Source organism: Peromyscus eremicus, chromosome 18 (genome assembly GCF_949786415.1).
Source record: "Peromyscus eremicus chromosome 18, PerEre_H2_v1, whole genome shotgun sequence".
NCBI classification, from domain to species: domain Eukaryota; kingdom Metazoa; phylum Chordata; class Mammalia; order Rodentia; family Cricetidae; genus Peromyscus; species Peromyscus eremicus.
In genome coordinates, this window is record NC_081434.1 from 39,461,683 (window position 1) to 39,475,149 (window position 13,467).

Genomic DNA, 13,467 nt, shown 5'->3' on the forward strand with positions numbered 1-13,467 from the left:
AGGAGAGAGAAGCCCTGCAGGAGGGAGGGAGGGAGGGCCAGAGAGACAACAGCAACTCTGAAGCTTCCCCAGGAAAACGGAGGCCATTATCTAAACAATGCAAAAAGCAGTGTCATGTTTCTTGGCTTAGGAAGAAAGGGAATGTGTAAATCCTCCCTTCTATTTACTTCTGTTGAAATTTAAGAGGAAACCAAAGTCTGTGTTGTATAGAGAAAAGTGGGGAGGGTCTGGAAGGAGTTAGGGAAGGGGAAATATAATCAAAATATACTGCATTGAAAAAATTTAAATAATGGCGAGAAAGTTTACTTATGTGGCCAAAAACAGAGAAAAGAATACAGTAAAGCCAAGAACCAAAATGAGAACTTTTATTTGTCTAACAGTTGAAAAGATCCACAGACAGAACACAGAGAGGTGTGTGCACAGGGTGGAAGATAAGCTAGAAAGCCAACCACACCTTGGGGGGACTGACTGCCCACCCACAGACCACCCCTGAAAGTAGCCACTTTCTCCAAGAAGTCCCGTGTTCTCCAGAAGTGGTAGCACACTAGGGAGGCAGAGGCAGGAGGATCTCTGTGAGTTTGGGGCCAGTCTGGTCTAATAATGAGTTCCAGGACAACTAATGCTGTGTAGTGAGACACCATCTCAATAAAAAAAAGCAAAAGGAGGAGGAAGAGGAAGGAGGAGAGAAGGGGAAGAGGGAGCAAAAGAAGAAGAGGAGTAGGAGCAGGGGAGGAGGGGAGGAGAGGAGGAGGGGAGGAGGAGGAGGGGAGGAGAGGAGAAGAAGAGGAGGGAGATGAGGAGGAGGAGAGGAGGAGGGAGAGGAGGGGGAAGAGGGGAGGAGAGGGAGGGGAGGAGAGGAGAAGAAGAGGAGGGAGATGAGGAGGAGGAGAGGAAGAGGGAGAGGAGGGGGAAGAGGGGAGGAGGGGAGGAGGGGGAGGAGGGGAAGAGGGGAGGAAGGGGAGGAGGGGAGGAAGGAGGAGGGGAGGAGGGGAGGAGGGGAGGAAGGAGGAGGGGAGGAGGGGAGGAGGGGAGGAGGGGGAGGAGGGGGAGGAGGGGAGGAAGGGAGGAGGGGAAGAGGGGGAGGAGGGGAGGAGGGAGGAGGGGAGGAGGGGGAGGAGGGGAGGAGGGGAGGAGGGAGGAGGGCGCAGCAGCGCCTTGCTTTGGGAATACCACAGAACAGTTTATATACCACGACTCCATGTTGTATGATACTGGATATCCAACTTAGGAAAAAAATTCACAAAGTCTTTCACCAAAATGTGCAAGCTACCTAAACGCCCTCAGCAGGGGAATGACTAAATGGCCTGTAGCATCAAATGGAAGCCTATAAAGCAAGGAACAACAGCTTTCAGAGTGCAGACTATCCACAAGAACTCTGTTTTAGTTGCCTGGTAACAAAGCGTCTACACGTTCTGCAGCTGCAGAGGTTGGCTGCCTAGCTCACTCCCGTGTCTCCATCCTCTATATAGGACCCAACAAGAGGATCTGCTCCCAAGACAGTAACGGGCTGGTAAATGAGTGGGTGTGAGGTCACCAAACAGTGGAGGAGTGAGAGGAGTGTATTCTCTGGGCAGGGGTAGGGCAAAGGAAATGCGTGTGACCGATGTAGACTGTTTCTTTCCATTGTTTCTGAAAGATCAATCATCTCCATCAAAGGGGAGTATCAACCGAGAGCAGCTGGACCTGTCTAGGTGTGGGCAGCTTGCAAAACTGAAGCTCTTCATCCCCACCAGTTAAACAGTCTACTCGAGGCTGCCAGAGAATGTCTGAGATGGCCTCAGGTCTCAGAGCTTTGTGGATCCGTTCCTTTGCCTAGTCCCTTCCCTGGGAATTCATGGGCACATGAAGAGAAAGAGAAAGTTCTTCTTTGCAACTTCCCCCCAGGAGACTGCTTCTGATTTTATGATTCATCACTAAACTTTTTGTAAAAAAGGCTATTTTCCTAAGAAACATGGGATATGAGCTAGTAGGGGCTAAAAACAGAGTGCTATGAAAAATATTTAAATAAATGCATAAAGAATTGAGAATTAAAACAATCTACTGAGGACAGCGGGTGTCCATAGGTTAGGATGGAGAGGTTTGAGCATTTTCCTAATTGTTTGGACACAAATTACCAGATATCTACCTCATTTCTAATCATCACTCCACAAACATACGCAAACACAGTAATCTATGTTTCTTATAAATATGGGTTCCATTGAGGTGCATTCTGATGTAGCTACCAGTAGAGGTCTATAAGGCCAGCGATGGGCAAAGTGGTTCCTTAATGGGGTGGTGACTTTGAGCTAACTATGCCATGGAGTGATGCGCTTGAATGGAAAGTACAGTCCAAGAGGAGCCTGCACACATACTACAGACTGCTCTTTCTCTGAGGAGCTAGCATGCTTTAGGGGTTCCTATTAGGAGTTGAGTTTAAAAAAAGTTTCCATATGGCATCAGGCCAGAGGACCAGACGGTCTAGGTTCACATTACTGTAACTGTCATTACTCTGTGTATTTGGTGAGAGCTGACCAAGTATCCTGTTGTGTATCTGCTCCACCACAGCGTCTGAAGAGTTGGAGCTGCTCATCAAGCCCGGACGGAGTCCTTGTGGGGCTATTTAATAAGAAAGTCATATGAGATACATTATTATCCCTTTATGAAATGCTTTCTCTCTTGGACCAATATTGAGAAGACGAACTTTTACCTTCTGTCTCTATTAAGGAAGATAAGTATATTTACAACACAACTTTTGCTCTCATGTTGTCCTTTTAGGGGTCTATTTTAGCATTTCAAGTAATGCTTGAAATGAATGCCTTCCAGTGCCCTCCATATTAGAGAAGCTACCTGTAAATGATTTAAAATATATTCCCTGTATTTCTACTCATTGCCGTCTTGTCTCAGACACTAAGAAGATATCTAGGAGTCTCCTTCCATGGACAACTTCAGCTAGGTGAGTATTCCCATACGAAGCCTTCTCTCTTCCAACCAAATAAATGTGATTCTTCTACTGGTTTTTCTATAATCAAGAACTTAGAGCCTTGTAGGCTCTGTGACTCTAAGGATACAGTACAGAGAAATAACTACAACGAACATTTATTGAGATCTTACTCTATATTAGTTACTGTTCCAATCATTTTTCACAAATTAATAAGTTTAATTTTTGTGGAAACTCTCTAATAGGCTTATTATTACCCTCACCTTGAAACAGAGGAAACTAAACCAAGAGGTTAAACAACTTGTTTATAGCCATATCACAGGTAGAGCAACTGGGTTTTGGTTCTAAACAGGAAACTCTTAACTTTAATTTGGTTCTGCTCCTCAGTGCCACAAAAATCAAACCGCTGTATGGCAGTTTCTCCAAATTGAAACTTTCCGTCTAGGAGGGAAGAGGAGGCTCCCGAGATTCAACAGGTGAACAAGGGGTCACATGTCTGGGAAAGGGAGAACTCCGAAGATTCTCGAAGGCCCCCCTCAGGTTTACAGCACCAGACAACGACTGCTCCTCCGAGAGAAGCTCTGAACAGCTGAGCTGCAACAAAACAGTGTCCCTGACCTGGGAACTATGCAAGCTGTGCAGAGAGCACCAGAGTTGCTGCGCTGGGGAGGTGTCACCCGTGTGGGATTGCATGAGAGGTTTCTGGTGATGCAACTGTCTGAGGTTTGTTTGTTTGTTTTTGTTTTGGTTTTTTGAGCCTGTAAGTAACACTTCACCCAGACTCCTTATAGTGACCCCAATAAAAACTCATCAGTCCATTAGCTTGGACTTCGTTGCAATCATTACTTTGGTCTGTTGTGGGCCGAGTAGAGGTGTGTTGTGTGAGTCTCCCCAGGAAAAGTCTTTCACACAACACATGCTACTGCTGGTAGTTTAGAGCTGAAAACCTAAGGCAGTGTAAGTTTAATAAAATACTAAAACCTAGAAGATAATGTGTCCTCCCGAAAGAAGGTGTCATGGTCAAATGTGTTTAAGAAATACAAAGTGTGACAATGGTCTTCCCGTTGCAGGCTTATTAGTTCTTAACATATTTGTGTGCACTGTGGCTCTTCAAAATCCAGATCTAAAATGGATTGTTGGAGTTCTTTTCTAACTATATAGAAGTTTCTAGAATATTTTATGGAAACATGAGGGATCAAGATGGCCGAGTTGGGTGAGGGACAGAGAGGAAGAGCAATGAAAAGATATCTTGATAGAGGGGGCCATTATGAGGCTAGGGAGAAACCTGGTGCCAGGGAACCTCCCAGAATTCCACAAGGACGACCCCAGCTAAGACTCCTAGCAATAGTGGAGAAGGTGCCTAAAGTGGTCTTCTCCTGTAATCAGATTGGTGACTACCCTAATTGTCATCATAGAACTTGCATCTAGTAACTGATGGAAGCAGATACAGACATCCACAGCCAAGCCCTGGGCCGAGCTCTGGGAGTCAAGTTGAAGAGAGGAAGGAGGGATTATATGAGCAAAGGGGGTCATGATCATGATAGGGAAACCCAGAGAGACAGCTGACCTGAGCTCATGGGAGCTCACGGACACCAGACAGACTGCTAGGGAGCCTGAATGGGACCGACCTAAGCCCTCTGTTTGTGGGTGATAATTAGGAGCTTGGTCTGTTTGTGGGGCCCCTAGCAGTGGGACCAAGATCTGTCCCTGGCACGTGAGCTGGCTTTTTGGAACCTGTTCTCTATGGTGGGATGCCTCACTCAGCCTTGATGCAGGGGGGAAGAGCTTGGTCCTGCCTCACTTTGGCATGCCATGCTTTGTTGACTCCATGGGAGGCCTTACCATTTTTAAGGAGTGGATGGGGGGTAGAAAGGAGGTGGGAGAGAGAACAGGATGTTAGGAGGGAGGGGGAATTGTGGTTGGTATGTAAAATAAATTTAAAACTTAATTAAAATAACAATAAAAGAAAATATTGCCTTAAAGTACAGTTTGGTTTCTTTTATTTTCTTTGTCATTTACTCCTTTTGATTTCACTTTTTATGTCCAGAAACTGTGTCAGAACACAAAGGCACAATAAAAGACGCAAGCATACAAAAGCAGCGTGACGTCAGCACCCTCCCCTTCATCGGCCAATCATTTTGTTTGTCGGGAGTGTGGGTGTCACAGAGATCCTGGACTTGGAAGCCTGAGAGCCAAGGTGCAAGCCCACCTCCACCGCACATTTCCTGTGTGATCTTGAGTGAGTGACTCAGCCTCTCAGCCTCAGTCTCCTCATCCACACAGTTCGAGAACGGCTTCCACCCCCGAGTTTCATGAACATCAAATCAAGAACCTGGTGTGTATGGCTTACATGTGTGGTGCCGTGAGAACAAGATTTTGGTTTTCTCCTTAACTCATTACTTTGAGTGACTATCATTTAACTATGAGCTTTATCAGAGTGTTAATATGGCTTTAAAATGTATGCTGGGGTGGGAGTTTCCATGGTAACTGTTGAAGGTACTTAGGGAAAGAAATCAATACACACTAACAACAGCCTTCCACCAACCAACCAGCACATTGAGCTCTGTATCCTCCTTGGCAGGATGGGTAAAATAAGGCCCCCAAGGAATTGAGATTTGGATAATGCATCAAAGAACCCAGTCAGAGTATGTGCACTTGTGCCCCCCCCAACACACACACACACACACACACACACACACACACACACACACACAGGCTGCTCTCCATCTAGCTCTGCTAATTTATTACTTGTGGTTTGTTTATTAGACTGTAAACAGCCTCTTCACTTATTATTATTTTATCCATTAACTCTGACTTGGTCCCAAGGGGCAACTTCTCAGGAACATGTGACTCCCTCATACAAAAGCTAGGTAGGTGCCCTGGAGCATTTCACAGAAGCATCCTTTTCAGGAGCAGCTTGTCCCTCAGGAAACACTTCTTTTCTCTACTTGCTCTGTTTGCTCTTGGGTATTCATCTATCCCCAACTGCCACCACCAATTTAGAAAATTAGGTTTTAAGTTTTACATACACCTCATTGTCTATAGCAATTTTAGAAGTCCAAAATGGATTAATAGGGCTGAAGGTGTGTCTTAATATTAGAGCACTTGCCTGGCAATGGCAACACTCTGGATTTCAGACCTAGCACCAGACCACTGTTACTGATATTTCATTGATTTTAATCTGGTGTCATTTGGTCATGATGATAGCTAATATTCACTGTCAGTTTGGTCAGATTCGTAATCACCTAGAAGACAAACACCTGGATGCGTTCTTGAAGGCATGTCAGCAAGTCCTAGGCTGTGGGGGAGAACCTACCACTATTATGCAGCTGAAGTGACATAATATTGAACCAGCTCCTAATGACTTACCATGATTATACCCATAGATCAGCTTATCTCTCAACTCTCATCAGAGAAGCCTCTGTTCGTGGTAGGCGGTGATTAGCAGAGACCGAGGTGCAGAGAATGAGAGACTAGGATTCTCAGCCCTCAATGAGGCATCTGTATCACATCCTTCCCCCCCAAGGCTCGGGGATCATCACAGGACGAGTGGGAAGAATGCAAAAGCCAAAGGCCACGGCTGACTAAAGCAGAACAGTGTTCTCCAGACACAGCAGTGCAGTCAGGCGTGGGAGGTCGACAGAGGTACCAGTGGGCACGTGAATTGCAGCAGCGCAACCCAGACAAAACGACAGCATAGAAAGAGGAGGTAGACGAGAAGTCCCGCCTTAGATGAGGAGCTCTTGGTACATGATTGCTGGTGGAAGAGGGAGAGTCTGGTTTTTCTAAGGCTGTGGCCCTGGCGGGTCAACCCAAGTTGGGTGGCAAGAGTAGGAAAATCAAACTAGATCTAGGAAAGATTGGAAGAAGGGTGAATATGGCTATGACTATGCCGTTGCCCGAGCCACACGGGAACAAAGCACTCACCTCAAACAGACGCAGGACCTTGGCTAGGGCACCAACTTCCTCTTTGAGCGAAAAGAGCAGTGACACGGCCCCGTTGGGGTTGGAATTGTCTTCAATGTAACTTGTTTCCTGCAGAATTAGATCGCCGGGTTAAAACGTTTCTCACAGCTTAGCAATCAGTCCCTGGAAACCCCCCCGAAGAAGAGGCAAGCATCAACGTTTTCTTCCCTTTATGCACTGGAACACAGTGAACTACATGTATTCTACACAGAAGACAGGGTGGTCGGACATAAATAAGTCGAGGACACTGAAATAATGAACGTCACTCCTGGGTTGACTTGAGAAGCTCAAATTACTCATTGATGTCACTAGTCGCTGGCAAAAATCAATTATCTTTTAATGAGCACCCACCGAGTACCCGATCCTATCTCATGTCTTTGAGAGATATAAATCTGAATTAAGGTAAGTGCACCCATCTTTTCAGTGCCAAAATTCTGACCAGCAGATATATCATATGCCAGAATCCAGGAGATTCTTAGAAGCAGATGAAGTGGTGCAAAAAAAAAATCTCCTTAAAAAGATGCTGGGAAACACAATGTGAGAAAACGTTAAAAATGGGACATTCATAGACTGTGGGTCCCATCAAAGGTCAAAGGCCTGGGTGTCATCCTCTCTCATCCATTCACCACCAGGACCATTTTGAGCAGATGAGTTTGTCTCATTTTCTCACCTACAAAATAATAGGAAGAATAAGCCCTGGCCAAATAATATCCAAATGTTGAAAAAAGAAAATATAAGTTTAGATAGAATATTGGCACTATATGTAAAATGATGAAAATATTCTTATCAGACAATGGGTGCCTTCAAGGAGGGAACAAAAGAAACTGGAATAAAAGTGGGTATTTCAGAGTTTGCTAAAACATTTTGTCAAGTTCTTTTAAGATAATTCACAAGATTCTGAATGTACTCCCAATATACAGCATGTCCCTAAAACGGAGAAGACAATGTGAGGAACAATTGCTCTCCTGTAAGGAAGTTAATTAAGTTAATGGTGTGGATATTCCATCATCGCAGGGACAGGAAGCAGTGGTGACGAGATTCCTGTCAGGGACTCAGGATAACAAGATCGGGAGCACAGAAGACTCTGAGGACAAAAATCTGTAACTTCAGAAGATTCAGATTTTCTCCAGAATCTTATATGAAGCTGGAAGTACCAAACTTAGCAGCAAGTTGGATTATAGGCCTCTTCAAGTGAATTAGAGGATTGTCCTGTCATGTCCCTGTCGGCTGGAGGGATGGCTCAGTGGTTAAGAGCGCTTGTTGCTCTTGCAAAGGACCGAAGTTCAATTCCTAGTATCCACATGGTGACTTGCAACTATCTCTAACTCCAGTTCCAGGGAATCTAAAGCTTCCTTTGACCTCTGTGAGCTCCTGCACGCACACGGTACACATATATACACATTAAATAAATAAATAATAAATATTTTTTAAAGAAAAAACTGTATTATCTTAAAGAGATTTTAATGTTCCATGTCCAGTACTTGATTTGGACAATCTCATTTAACTTGGAAAACAATCGAGGAAATAGGTTTTATTGTGCACCAAGCCTCTCCTTTTGTTGCTGGAAAGATTCAGCCTTAGGGAGGCTAAGTAACTAGGGCTGTGGAGATAGCTCAGACATGTGATTTTAATCCCAAGACTGTGGAGATGGAGCCAGGTGGAGCCCTGGAGCTCCCTGGCCATCCTGGCTAGCTGTATGGCAAGTTCCAGGCCAGTGTGACACCTGTCTGTTCAACAAGGAAGAAGGTGCCAAAGAAATAACTCCCAAAGTTGTCCTCCGGCTCACACACACTTGTGCCACTGTATAAACATGAACTCTCTCTGTGTGTCTCTGTCTCTCTGTGTGTCTTTGTGTCTCTGTCTATCTGTCTGTCTGTCTCTCTCTCTCTTTCTCTCTCTCTCTTTCTCTCCCCCCCCCATACACACACACACACACACACACACACACACACACACACACACACACACACGGCTAAGCAACTGGGTCTTAATTCCACAATCAGAAATGGAGCTAATGTATGAACTGGCCCATTAGACCATGCACAATGACCATGAACCATGACCTGCTTCAGTTCTGCCTCTCTCTCTCTCTGTGTCTCTGTCTCTCTCTCTGTCTCTCTGTCTCTGTCTCTGTCTCTGTCTCTCTCTGTCTCTCTCTCTCTGTCTCTCTCTCTCTCTCTCTCTCTCTCTCTCTCTCTCTCTCTCTCTCTCTCTCTCTCCTAAAGCCTGCCAGATATGCAGATGAGCTTGACTTCAGCCTCCCCTCACCTGCCACCACCCCCTCCACCCCCAGAGAATACTGAGCCTCAGTCCTTCCTGGGTTCCTTGAAACAACAAACAGCTTTCCTGTTTCCAGTTCACTTTTCTCTTAACCTCCAAGAAAAGCGAGGCATTCCTGATACATGTCAACACATGCCACCTTAGAGTTGAAGACACCTGTGACAGAAACCCAGGTGTCCACCTCCACCATCCTTCTCCTTGTCTGTGTCCAGCAATCACTGAATCGATTGTCATCTTCTCCAGAAATGATTCTTAGGAAACAGGTCATTTTCTGTCCTTCCCACTGCCATCCCACGAATCTAGCTGAGTGCTCCACAATGCTCCTGTCCTAACAGGGTTTTTCCCATGTCCTTCATTATCAAAATCATTGGTAATGAATTTGAGCCATGGACAATTTCAAAACCACAGATAATAAATATGTACTGCCATTGTTCTTAAGTCATAACTTTTCCCGCAACTGTCTACAAATTCACATTTATGACATAACATGGCCCTACTCTGCTGTTACTGGTGACAGCACCTCTGTCTGCCCTGAATGGGGCAGGAACCAAACCATGTCCTTTTATGCTCAATACATGTTGTCATTGGCAGCAGCTAGCACTCTTTGCATGGTTTACCTGGAACAGGCCATTTGGTCCTCACAAGAGCTGTGAGGGTGGGGGTGCTGCTGTTTTGAAAATAAATACACTGAGTTAGATAGGTCAAGTGGCTTGTCCTAGGCAACCCAGCTAATGCGTAGTAAAGCCTGGGCTTGAAACTAGGTACATGGGTCTCAACACTGTTACTGTGCTTCCCAGTGACAGGCTCAGCTGACACAATTACTCCTTCTTTTCAAAGCATGAAAGGAAGCTCAGAGAAGTTTGTGATGGTGTGGATCTGAATTCCAAGTTCATCAAGCCAATCCAGGGCCCATAAGCAAATCTCTTTCATAGTGCTTTTTTTTTTTTTTTTTTTTTTTTTTTTGGTTTTTCGAGACAGGGTTTCTCTGTGTAGCTTTGCGCCTTTCCTGGATCTCGCTCTGTAGCCCAGGCTGGCCTCGAACTCACAGAGATCCACCTGGCTCTGCCTCCTGAGTGCTGGGATTAAAGGCGTGCGCCACCACTGCCCAGCTCATGGTGCATTTTTATTGGCTCAGAAACTATGCCTTATTTGATTCTAACAGACGTGGGGATTGGCTTAGAAGCAAAAGTAGCTCCAAAGCTGTCTAAGAAGAAATCATGTAAGGAAAAGAACCAGGAACCAAAGAGTGGGGAACTTTGGTCATTGAGCAATGCATTCAGTGATAAACACAGACTGTTCTTGTTAGCTATGTGGTGAACACAAACACCTTCTGTTATCTCTGGAAATAATTACATTTCACATTTACAAGCAATATATGCTCTGTCAAGGATGTTGTAGGGCCAGTGCTGGTGATCTGGGGCTTACAGAGACATTTGCATGTGTGATTACAACCCCTTGTGTACATCCACACTGAAGAACTATTGAAAGCAAGATGTAAAGGTCCTGAGCCACACGTCTCTATGAGGCAGGGTGTGGGCATAATATGTCTCCATATTTCAACATTGTCCCACAGGAGGAAATGTTACAGTGAAGTAGTGTGCTCAGTTGTGGGAAGCAGATTAGTTGGAACACTGGCTGCCCTGTCCCTGCTGGTGGTTCTGAGCTCCTCACTGGGCCTACTACTCTAAGTTCTCCACAGCTCTTGTCTCTATATGAGACTAGATTATGCTTTCATTCTGTTAATTCGTTTACCACTTATCTCCTGAACTAAAGTAGTTTTACCAGAGGAAGAACACTGCTGTGACTAGCACACAGGAGGTGCTTCTTGACCTGTTGGGTGAATGAGAGTGCCAAACCACTCACTCCCACGGGCCGGTTACACTTGCCATATGGATAAAGCTTTGACACATCCTATGCCCTCAACAAATGGAGGCTCCTTCCTGCAGTCTCCCTTTTATTAGAATTGTGTCAAATGTAGGCTCTTTATCCGGGTTGGAAGCTTTAAGGAGATGCCAACAGGCCGGGTAAGGTGGCTCAGCAGATAAAGGTGTTTGCTGTCAAGCCTGGCAGCTTGAGTTCAATACTAAGGACCCACACTATGAAAGGGGAGAACTGCCCCTCCAAGTTGTCCTCCGACCCCTACACACGCCATGGCACATACTGCACCTCCTCACACACATAAACAAATATAATAAAAAGAATTTAAAAACTCGCCGGGCGGTGGTGACGCGCGCCTTTAATCCCAGCACTCGGGAGGCAGAGCCAGGCGGATCTCTGTGAGTTCGAGGCCAGCCTGGACTACCAAGTGAGTTCCAGGAAAGGCGCAAAGCTACACAGAGAAACCCTGTCTCAAAAAAACGGAAAAAAAAAGAATTTAAAAACTCATAAATGTGTCTGTGCTGCAGACTGACAGAGCTAGAAGACACTGTAAATACTAACCTATTCTGCATCCCAACTCAATTTTATAGACACTAAACAACCTCCTCTCCCCCACCAAATGACTACATAGCTTAAGTCCCCAAAGAGGACAACACTGGTGTCTTGACTATGTGCGTAGAGGAATTCCCATGAGCAAGCAACACCAGGCACAACATCTGCCCTTGTTGTCTGTCTTTCCTGCTCTTCAAGACACATTCTGTTAAACAAACACATCAGCTTTGGGCAAATACACATTGACAGTCTCAAGTGATCTTGAAACTTTAGTAAGATATCTATAGGCATTGTTTAACTTTCATCTTAGCTCTAGACGCTGAGGGTCTTTTTATTCTTAGTTTTTCGAAAAAAAATGTTCTGCTTCTTATTCTGAGGTTGTACCAGGACATGTTTGGATCCTCTTCTGGTGTCACTGTTGTTGGTAGGGACCATCTGTGGATTCACAGTCACCTAAGTATTTTATAAATAAAGCTGTAAGATCCTCCCCCTAGTTACCACCCCCATATCACTGGCTCAAGCTCCCCAGATGACCTGTGCCAGCAACGCAGGAGCCTAGAATAGAGTAGAGACAGGATCTATAGACCGGCCTGCCTGCCCCTCATACTGACCTTCTTCAGCACTACATCTCTGACTTCAAGCACCCCTCAACCCCTCAGTCCTGTCAGAGGAAGGGCTCCCAAAGTGTCTTTCCTGGTCTAGGACATGCTGACCACTAGAGAATTCTTCAGTGTTTCTAGTTATTCTGAGTTTGGCATCCACTCTCCTACTGTCCTGAACCACTCGGCTCTCTACAAACAGTCCCCTAGAGTGTATGCAGCAGCTACCTGTGAATACATTACCTCCAAGGCCTGAATCTCAGGATTCAAACCATATTTCCCAAACTGGGGCAAATACATAAATCACAGTAAAGCGCATGTTCTGCAAGAGCTCCCTGGAGAGGACAACAAATGCTTGAGAGAACAGACGCCTTCCACCTCCAGCATAATCCCCAAGACATGTTTAGACTCAGAGATAACTCCTATTTATTTTCCTTTTGGCTTATTTTCTCCCTTGTCACATTTGAGTAAGTCCCAAAATTCTCTTCATGCCACATCATCTCCTGAAAATTAAAGAAGGGTAGCTTTTTACATTCTTGTCATTTCCAAACCCAGAAGAAAGGATTATATGGATATCACTGAAGAGATGTGGTGGGACTGCTACCCCAGATGATTAAGGACCAGCCTTTTCCTTTCAGAAGGTAAAGCAGGTAACAGAAGAAGCCAATGAGTTATCTAAAAACATAGATGTGGTAGCTGCTCTGGCAGTCAGATTTCCAACCTCTCTGGTATCCTCAAAGGATACATGTCCCCCTACTTGTTAAAGACAGTCTTTTGAGTTGACTTCCTGGGCATTTTCCTCATCTTTAAATAAATTCATATTTCTTAGTGGCCTTAGGAAATACCAGTATTTCCCAGACAGCTTTTCCATCTGGGGAATCAAGTCTCTCCCAGCTGTGGAGGCTCACCTGTCCAAAGTCTGAGAGTTTCCTGCTCAGGACTGGGTTCTCCACGACCACAGCTGACATGCTGGCTCCCAGCGAGTGAGGTCTCCAGCTCTCGGCAGCAGATTCTGAAAGGTTTGCCCTCGGGACGTGAGGCTGATGGTTTTAACCTGGCTCTTGGGAGACAGGAGAGGAGAGATTTCAAAGGGTGTCTTGCGGTCTGCAAGGTCACTCTTCCAGTGGGCGTTGCCCTGACGTAACAGTGTATGGGCAAGAGTAGTCCATGTCCAACCCCAGGTCACTAGTCCTGGGCTGCCCCAAGCGGAGGTGTGGTGGAAGGTATGGCAGCCACAGCAGGACTCATTTGGCAGACTGCCCTGGGTAAGAGTAG

General features: G+C 45.5%; 1 protein-coding gene and 1 long non-coding RNA gene across 2 annotated transcripts in view; one reads left to right on the plus strand and one right to left on the minus strand.

Annotated features, from left to right (window-relative positions):
* Pah (phenylalanine hydroxylase) overlaps positions 1–13,223 on the minus strand; it is a 56,932-nt gene extending 43,709 nt beyond the window's left edge. Inside the window, exons 1-2 of the mRNA XM_059245400.1 lie at positions 13,101–13,223; positions 6,845–6,952 (exon numbers count right to left, since the gene is read on the minus strand). Coding sequence (XP_059101383.1) covers positions 6,845–6,952; positions 13,101–13,160 — 168 coding nt within the window. The 5' untranslated portion in view covers positions 13,161–13,223. The remainder of the gene's footprint in view (positions 1–6,844; positions 6,953–13,100) is intronic.
* On the plus strand, positions 1,182–5,309 carry LOC131894977 (uncharacterized). The gene is made up of 4 exons (XR_009375067.1): positions 1,182–1,510; positions 2,755–2,932; positions 3,305–3,393; positions 4,965–5,309. It is a non-coding gene; the product is annotated as an uncharacterized LOC131894977 (long non-coding RNA).
* Positions 13,224–13,467: the final 244 nt, after the last annotated feature.